A 9,427-nucleotide genomic window follows, 5' to 3' on the forward strand; every position below is an offset into this window, starting at 1 on the left:
AATATAATTGTTAGGCATGAAATGAAATTTTAGAAACAGAAAAATTACATATATTTTTCTTGAATAAATTTACCCTTTGTACAATATTTTAAATTGTTATTTTTGATGCGATTTTACTTTGAATTGTTATTTTTAGAAGAAACAAAATGAATCAATTCGTACCACCGCTGGATTTTTTTTTTTTAAAAAAGGTAAAGAATATTAAAGGGTAAAATAGGAAAATAAGTCCCATTCCTGCACGACGAGAGAGGGAACCGAACAACGACGACGACGAAGCTGATAGAAATCGAATCGTGTTCTGTTGTTAATCGACGTACAAATTCTCACGAGATAGAACAAAAGCATGGGAGAAGAAGAAACCCTAGCACAACACCGAAGCTCCTCCTTCGCTGCTCCTCTTATTTTACTCCTCGTATTAGCCTTTCAGTTTGTTTCCAAATGGCTCGATCAACTCAAAAAGGTATTAAGGTTTTAATTTTTTTTTCTAATAAAAACTCAATCCTCTTGCAAATATTGATTAATTTTCTTTTTAAAATTTTTTATTGATTATGAAATTTTAATAGAGAGGAGCGAGGAGTGACAAGGAAATCCAGTTGCGGAGAGAAATAAAGCAACTATTGAAAGAGGCGAGCTCCTTTTCACAGTGAGTAATTTTATTGATGTAATTGAAGTTTATACATCTTGTGATAATTTGATTTTGAATTTTGTTCTTTTCACTGATTATGAGAGAATCACATTCCAATAGCATTATATTATTCAATAGGAAATAGCTTCTTTCCCACTCATAAGAAATGTAAGAATCTGGCTTGTCTCTGTCCACGTTCTTGCTTGAATGCGGCATTTTTCACCCCCCTTGTTGACAATTTTTAGTGGTACAATTGCTCATGGTTCAACTCCCAACATTTAATTTATGCTAAAAGACCATAAATTTGATTTTCCGGGCTTCTACGTGCATTTTTTGAAATCATATATGCTGGCGGATGTAGAATTTAAAGAAGTGTATCTATATGTGATATTAATGGGTTTTAAAGACTATTTTGGTCCTGTTGATTGTAGGCCCTCAACATTTGCACAAGCTGCAAAGCTTAAGAGGTTGGCAACTGCTAAGGAGAAGGAACTTGCAAACTGTGAGGCTAACTGCAGTCTTAGTCGTTTACTATTTGTTTCTTTTGACTTATACTGTTAAATTTACATAGTACTTTCTTCTTTCTCTTTAACAAACTTGACTTTTGGGGGACTCTATAACAACTTATATGGAACATTTAAAGAGTTTCTGGAGTGTCTGATGATTAGTGGTATCAAGGGGAAGATTTTCTTTTATGGGTGGCAAGCCTATCAAGATAAGCTATTGTCTCTTATTTGAATGTGCCACACCTAACAATTTCATTCTGTAATGATGGTCTCCTGACTACCAGCATTGTCAAGACTTCAAATCTTTGTCTTCCTAAAGTTACTGTACCAAAAACCAAGAACCTTTTAGAGTATGAATTATCTGTTACTAGAGGTGTATGCTAATTAATAGAGAACATAAGGAATCTTGGTCAACGACTTTAGTTGTTATGCTGTTGCTTTTTGTTTGTTGCTTTTATTTTCCATTGTTATAACTGTGTTTCCTTACTCTGATGAAAGCTTCTAACTGTTATATTTGTCATGCAGATCAAGAATCACAGAGCAAGGAGATACATATGTCTTATGATTTGTATGTGAAAGTTCTCCGTATTCTAAAGGTGGTTATGTGTCTTCTGAAATCTTTTGAAATCTTTCAGTAGTTTAATTTTTTTATTCTTCTCTTCATTTGGATTGTAAGAATTTATACATGTGGTGTATAGGTTGTCATCTATTTTGTGCTGATTTGTTGGTTTTGGAGAGCCCCGGTTGCTGCCATATCTCAGCAACTTGTGCAACCTTTTGGTAATATATATTCCTGATACCGTCAGCTCTTTCTTATTCCCTTTCTTCTCTCTCCCTCCTGTTCATGGGTATTATATATCATTGTTTTTTTGATTCCGTTGTCCACAAAACTGTTCTGCCCTTAACTTCATGGACAAGCTCATTGAAAAACTTGGGCAGATTATAACATTACTTGCCTCACTAAAGCCTCACCAAAGAAAAAGAAACTTAAATAAGAATGAATTGAGTGGGCATAGAGCAGCTGGATATTCATCGAGGAAAAGCAAATCCGCAACATCTTGAATTGTGCAGTGTGTTGATTGACTTATATCTGTTGCGCAGTGTGTTGATTCACTTACATCTGCCTTTTTGCAGGGAAGTTTCTGTCCTGGTGGACTGGAGGTCAATCAAAAAACAATGTTATGGTAAATAAACTTGGTTCTTTGTCTTCTATATCTCTTATTGTGAACAAGCAAGTTTTTATGCACGGGAGAAGTTTTTATCTTCCTCATGTCCATTCTAAAAATCTTAGTTTTGGTTTAAATTGCCATATCATGTGTACTTTTGTGCTTTATTATCAGGATTCAGGAGTGAAGCCATTTGATATCATTAGGATTTTGAATTAGCATCCAAGCATCTTCTCTCTCATCTCGTCTACAGGCTTGATGACAACTCTTGGTTTAAATGAAAAAGAAAAGAAAAATAATGATTATGAAGGATGGTGACAGATATGCTTGGTGTTTCTTCAACATTGAACATCTTAACAATTTTCTTATTTTTGGTAAATAATGTATTTAATATGAACATTTTATGGGAAGTTAGCTCATTTAAGTCTTGCCAAAAGTTACATCTAAGTGGGGCACGGACTCTTATTTTCTTCGCTTTCAAATCTCTGTGGTAACCTAGATTAAAAAAGAAAAAAAGGGGAAAAAGCTTTGATCATTGTTGAACTCTCTTTATTGATTTTTCTACTTCTAATGCCACTGCAGGTTGGGATAATACCTTGGTTAATATTGTCTACAAGGGTTAGCAAATTTGTCTGTGGGCTCTTCAAGTAGACGAAAGGCTGTGATGATCTGCACAGACTATCTATTGTTTTGAATATCACGAAGAGAAAAATTCGGCTTTTGCAGCCCCATTTCCGCGTTGATCCTCACCCACCCCATAATTTATTTTTTTTTCATTTTTCAGTCTTTTTATAGCTTTGCATTTGTTTTGAAAAGGCATCCAATATATTACTGCATTGTTTTATTGTATAGATCTTATATAAGTTTCTGTTACGTGCCCTTATTTGTAACAATAGGGCACGTAACAGGGGTTACTCAACTAACATGAATTTTTTACCCCCTTTTTCTACCCCATGCCACTCCTCCCCCACTTTTTTTTTTTTGGATATGTGTATACCCTTCTCGCCGTAAATTTTGATTGATACTAGGCAGTGGTTTTGGTTCATTGAGAAACAAGTCTGGAAAATACATTACATAATTCAAAGCTAGCATTCTCTTGGATTGAAGAAGGCGAAGTAATACTTTGAATAAGTGTTAGCATTTTGTACTTTAAAAAAAAAAAAAAATTGTCGCAATATCAGTATATATTATCCCATAGTGTATAATAAACATGATGACAATATGCATCACATAAACATTAGGACTCCGACTATCTTTATAATAGGAATTACCCTAACATTATTGTATATTTAACCCATAAAATTACAATTCAGTTTAAAAACAATTTATTTATGAAATTATTATTTCAAAATTTACAGTTAAGACAGGAAATGGATCACATCTTAAGACATGAAATGTAACACGTCTTAAAACGACGCTGTGGCAGTTGAGTTGATTTTTGTTTAAATAACTATTGTTTAAATAATTACTTAAATAATTACGAATATTTTCAGCGTTACTTTAAAATAAATAGTCCATTCAAAATAAATAACTGGCAAATCTACATTCATTATTTTTTTAAATTACTGTAATATTTCTTAAAAAAATTCTATGATTTAATTCGATTTCCTACTACTACCCTTCTCGGCTTGCCAGTCGACTGTCGGGGGCGGTGGTGGGCCAAAAAAATCGAACCCCTCGGTCCAATTTGTATAGATGAAATCAGACCGGCTTAGCTCGGTTTGTCGTTTGACAAATTGGTCAGCATTGGTAACATTTACGGCAGATGCCAAACCGGATGAACCGGTCTAAGTTCTGTTTGAGCCAAAATTGACCCAAATCGGTCCGTGCCCACCTAATTGAGCGCAAACTCTCTTCCTATTTCCTACCTTTATATAACGACGAGTAAGCTTAAGGACAGTGTAGTAATTGTACATGTCAAAATTCTATTTAAACTCCAAAACGACAATTAGTTTGACAGATTGATTTGCGTTTGAGCTTTGAGTTTAGGGTTCTTTTTGTTTTTTGGTCTCTGTACGATCGAGTTTCCTATTAGGGTTTGTTCTAATTTCATCATCATCAGCAAGATAATCGAAGAAGCTGAGAAAGAATTGAATTTTCAACAATAAAAGCTATGTACGGATCCAGAGGGTAAGTTGCTAAACTTCATGTTTAATTCCTTGTTCGGCTTTCATTATTTTGTTGTAATACTTTATTTATTTTTTAAAAAATTGAGTTAGGCTTTTATTTTCCACTTGTTTGAATTTATGTTTTGTTGCAATCGCTTACTTTGTTAACAAAATTGAGATTAGAACTGCGAAATTAAGGAGATTTTGTTTAAAAGAGAATAATATTTCAAAAAAAGTAATGATGAATGTTAAATAGCTTGTTTGGTAGTCATTGATAATTGATTAATTCATTCTTTGTATTAGTTATGGCACAGATTTCATGTATCATGATTTTATGATGATGATTCGCTGATAAATTTCTTTCTCCTCAAGTCGTGTCATATGTGATTGATGTAACTCAGTGTAAAAACTGTGTTACTTTGCATGCAAATTTGTGATATCTTTTGTGGTTGTATTTATTTTTCTGCTTTGTTTTGCATCTTGTTTGTTTCCTTGTGTACTCTTATATAAATGTATGCGTGTCGATTATTCTTGGGAGGGTTGCCCAATATGATAATGCTTTGAAAATTACAAAAGTCGAATAGACATTAGGTGTCTGGGAAGAGTGGGTTGGGTTTGGTTTTATTAACAGGTTGAGTGGGGATTTTTTTTTTCCTTTTGGGTATGGATAATTGAAGGGCAATATTGGGAAGCGGGGGGGTTTCGGACGGGTACGAGGTCGGCTCAAAGAGACAAAGAATGATGGAACCAAATCCTTACTTCGCAGTGAGCAGCAGTGCAAGTGGCTTTCAACCTTACGGCTATGGTGGTGGGTTTCCACCCCCGCCTTCCTTTCCTGTTGTTCGCCTCAGGGGGCTGCCATTTAACTGCACTGATATTGACATTTGCAAGTTCTTTGCTGGACTGGATATTGTGGATGTATTGCTGGTCAACAAGAATGGACGCTTCTCAGGAGAGGCTTTTGTTGTCTTTGCTGGGCCCATACAAGTTGAGTTTGCTTTACAGAGAGATCGGCAGAACATGGGGCGTCGGTATGTTGAAGTTTTCAGGTGCAAGAGACAGGATTACTACAATGCCGTGGCTTCAGAGGTGAATTATGAAGGGATCTATGATAATGATTTCCATGGAAGTCCTCCACCATCACGAGCTAAGAGGTACAATGACAAAGATCAAATGGAACATACTGAAATTTTGAAGATGCGTGGCCTTCCTTTCTCTGTGAAGAAATCTGAAATAGTTCAATTCTTTAAAGACTACAAGATAATTGAGGATAAGATACACATTGCATGCCGACCTGATGGTAAGGCTACCGGTGAGGCATATGTGGAGTTTGTTTCTGTAGAGGAGGCTAAGAGAGCAATGTGTAAAGACAAGATGACAATTGGTTCGAGGTATGTCGAGCTGTTCCCTTCCACACCTGATGAAGCTCGGCGTGCTGAATCAAGATCAAGACAGTGAAGAGGCGTTAATTGTGGCTAGAGGTTTTAACGGCTGAAATATATTTCTTTTCATCTTTGTAGCTTTTACCAGCTGTGCTAGTATGCATGCACCCTCTGATTTCACGTGAAGCTTTCATTCTGGTGCCACAATTTTTTTTTTGGGGGCTCATTTAGATTGTATGCATAGATTATTCGCGAATATAAATTGTCATCCTTTGGATATTTGAATTTTTATTTCTTATAGAAGTTATAAACTTGAACATTTTGTATATTGTTTGCTTAAGGACCCTGTCACATTGGTTGACCAAATCTCTTTGGGTTCAAAATGAAGAAAAGAAGTGAATGCTGCAGGATTGACATTGACTCTGTAGACTACTTACATCAGACCCCCTTTTTTTTTTTGTGTGTGTGAATTGTATGATTCTATTTCAACGTTTCGCATGGATTTTTCATATACTGTAGTTTCTTGTTATTTAAAACAAGTCAGTCAAAAAGCTACAAATTCTTTACTCGGTGATGCCCCATACAAATTGTATTTGTTCCAAGTTCTAATTCGTTAAGACCTAGATTCACAAATGTTATTATTGTTCATTGAAGTAAAGGAGGCAAACATCAGCAAGCAACTAGTTTTCCATCACCAGCCAGAGTGAGCTCTCACTGTGTTATCCTCCAATCCAGCCAACCACATTCGACCTTAGAACTGGCCTACAAGAATCTGTAATTTCGGCTGCAGCATCTGCCTCTGGGAAATCCGTCCTCCATCTCGACCCAAACCCATTTTACAGTTCCTGCTTCTCATTGCTCTCCATTGCTGATCTGACTGACTTCCCTACCTCCCATCCTACGCCTTATTCTGATGTACAGGCATCCGTGGGAATCAGTTGATGAGATTCTCTAAGCTTGTTGGGGGAAATTATTCAAGTGTTAGCTCCGTACAACTCATCTGAGGGTACTGGTGTCGATTTTGTTCAGGTTTCCAAATGCACTTGGGGCTTTTTCGTGCGTTTGGGGCAGCTGCGCTGCCACCGCGCAGCTGCTCCAAACAGGTCCTTTGTCATTTTGCTGCCGTTAAAGGCTGTCTTTATGTAAGGTTCAAGGGATGCCCTCATCTCCACCCGAGCAACTGCCAGAAATGCCTTAGTAATGTTGTTTTCTGATGATCTACACTTGGAATTACAGCGTCAGATACAAGTTGCTCGCTAATTAACTAATCACTAATTTCCTTAATTCAAGTAGATGTTAACCAAAATCAACAAAGAATAAATGCAATTTAAAATTAAAGCAAGATAAATATCTCATGACAAGATAGTATCAGGATACAACGTCTAAAAATAATGTATTCATATTTTTTTATTATTATTATTTTAGTTTATTTACTTCATTTATATGGTTGGTTAATTTTGAATTAGTCAAAATAGCTGCACTAGCTTTGTGGTAAGTAGCGGTAGTGGAGCATGATATGAAAGCATGCTTAGTGTTACTAATTTTTTAAGTTGTAATCTTAAGTAACCTTTATTATTTTAAACTTATATTATTCAATAAAAAATATCATAAGTATTATTATTTTGACAACTCGGTAAGTTGTGTTTGAGAATTTATTGGTTTCTTTAAATAATCAATACTTATTTTGGAGATTTAAATTTCATCCAATCAACCTAAATTTTTTGTAAATTCTTTCTATTTTATTGAATTTAGCATTACAGACATTCGTGTCCGAAATATAGAATTGAATGATGATGAGAATCTAGAGTTCAAGACTTCGCCAAAATAATAAAATTATAAGGAAGTTACGCAATTTTATGTCGATTTTGAGTGTCATAATTTAATTTTGCAATGAGGGTGATTTGATAACTTCATGTACTTCGTAGAGGATACGTTTGGTGAAAATGTATTCTGAAGGTATCTGCCGCAGTTACCTCAATTTAGGCGGGCCCAAATGTTATTTGTTGTTTCTCACAAGCCACAAAACCTCAAACTTGAAGGTTGATAGCAAAAGCCCCAACGCCCAGCCCGCATTGCCAGTCCCTGGACTGTCGCATATTTTCTCTAAATTTCGATTACAAACGAGTTGAAAATGTTCACAAAAGCTGCCTTCAATCCTTGCCGTAGCTTTCCCGAGCGAATCCTGCGTCTTCCCGCCAAGTGCTTCTCTTCAGTTCCACAATCCGATGTGGAAACCCAGTTGAGGTTGCTGTTTGAAAAACCCAATTCTCAATATGCAGAAGCAGTTTCCCTCTTTCAGAGAGCCATTTGTTCGGACCGCTTACCATCCGGGTCGGTTTGCAACTCTCTAATGCAAGCCCTGGTGAGGTCTAAAAATTACGAATATGCCTTTTCAGTTTATAGTAAGATGACCTGTGTTCATATCTTCCCTAGCTTTCTGTCTTTGAGTGGTTTAATCGAAGTTTTTGTGCAAACCCAGAAACCCAAATTTGCTTTAGGAGTTATTGGGTTGATATTAAAGCGTGGTTTTTTTGTGAATATTTATGCTTTTAACCTTATATTGAAGGCTTTTTGTAGAAAGGGTGAGGTTAATAAGGCTATTGAGCTCTTTGGTGAAATTAAAAGCAATGGTGTATCGCCAGATAATTGTAGTTACAATACCATTGTAAATGGTCTTTGTAAAGCGAAAAGATTTAAAGAGGCGTTGGATATTTTGCCTGACATGGAGGCTGTGGGTTGCTGTCCCAACTTAGTTACATATGCGACCTTGATGGATGGTCTTTGTAAGGATGGTAGAGTAGATGAGGCGATGGGGTTGTTGGAGGAGATGAAGGCGAAGGGCTTGGATGCTGATGTTGTAGTCTACAGTGCTCTTATTAGTGGTTTTTGTAGTAATGGAAGTTTTGATAAAGGGAAGAAACTCTTCGATGATATGTTGGAAAAAGGTATTTCTCCTAATGTAGTCACATATAATAGTTTAATGCATTGTCTTTGTAAGATTGGACAATGGAAAGAAGCGATCGCAATGCTGGATGCTATGATGGAACGTGGGATTCGCCCTGATGTTGTTACCTATACATGTTTAATTGAAGGACTTTGTAAAGGTGGGAGGGCTACTAAAGCCATTGACCTTTTGAATTGGATGGTAAAAAAGGGCGAGAAACTTAGTGTTATAACTTATAATGTTTTAATTAAGGGACTGTGCCAGAAAGGTCTTGTTGGTGAAGCTTATGAAATTTTGAACATGATGATAGAGAAGGGAATGATGCCTGATGTGGTTTCATACAATACATTACTAATGGGAATTGGCAAGTTTGGTAAGGTTGATGAGGCACTGGAACTTTTCAATTTGGTATTGAAGGAAGAGAAATATGTTCAACTAGATGTTGTGACATATAACAATCTAATTCAAGGGCTCTGCAAAGAAGATCGCCTTGATGAGGCTGTGAAGATTTATCATACAATGGCTGAGAGGGGGATATCTGGTAATTTGGTAACTTTTAATATTTTGATTGGTAAATATCTAACAGCTGGAATAATTGACAAGGCCTTGGAAATGTGGAAGCATTTACTTGAACTGGGACATGTTCCCAACTCAGTTACATACAGTTCCATGATTGACGGATTCTGCAAAATTGGC

General features: G+C 36.1%; 3 protein-coding genes across 5 annotated transcripts in view; all 3 read left to right on the plus strand.

The window, feature by feature from the left end:
* Nucleotides 1–207: 207 nt before the first annotated feature.
* LOC18050794 lies at nt 208–3,216 on the plus strand. 2 transcript variants are annotated; one of them, XM_006446239.2, is made up of 7 exons: nt 208–460; nt 564–643; nt 1,057–1,127; nt 1,657–1,727; nt 1,830–1,911; nt 2,266–2,315; nt 2,880–3,216. In XM_006446239.2, exons 1-7 carry the CDS (start codon nt 344–346, stop codon nt 2,946–2,948), a joined length of 540 nt encoding a protein of 179 aa, XP_006446302.1. In that variant the 5' UTR covers nt 208–343; the 3' UTR covers nt 2,949–3,216. The 2 variants fall into 2 exon arrangements, with proteins under 2 accessions (XP_006446302.1, XP_006446301.1); XM_006446238.2 differs by lacking the exon at nt 2,880–3,216 and adding an exon at nt 2,472–2,725.
* Nucleotides 3,217–4,245: 1,029 nt separating this feature from the next.
* Nucleotides 4,246–6,207, plus strand: LOC18050795 (heterogeneous nuclear ribonucleoprotein H2). Its single transcript, XM_006446240.2, has 2 exons — nt 4,246–4,427; nt 5,083–6,207. The coding sequence occupies exons 1-2, from the start codon at nt 4,411–4,413 to the stop codon at nt 5,861–5,863; spliced, it is 798 nt and encodes a 265-aa protein (XP_006446303.1). The 5' UTR covers nt 4,246–4,410; the 3' UTR covers nt 5,864–6,207.
* A 1,435-nt stretch (nt 6,208–7,642) lies between these two features.
* The window catches only part of LOC18050797 (pentatricopeptide repeat-containing protein At4g28010), a 3,720-nt gene continuing 1,935 nt past the window's right edge, over nt 7,643–9,427 (plus strand). For both annotated transcript variants that reach the window (XM_024191876.1, XM_024191877.1), the window contains exon 1: nt 7,643–9,427. This exon is cut by the window's right edge and continues 645 nt beyond it. In XM_024191876.1, the coding sequence (XP_024047644.1) occupies nt 7,919–9,427 (1,509 nt within the window). In that variant the 5' untranslated portion in view covers nt 7,643–7,918.

Source organism: Citrus clementina, unplaced genomic scaffold (assembly GCF_000493195.1).
Source record: "Citrus clementina cultivar Clemenules unplaced genomic scaffold, Citrus_clementina_v1.0 scaffold_2, whole genome shotgun sequence".
NCBI lineage: Eukaryota > Viridiplantae > Streptophyta > Magnoliopsida > Sapindales > Rutaceae > Citrus > Citrus x clementina.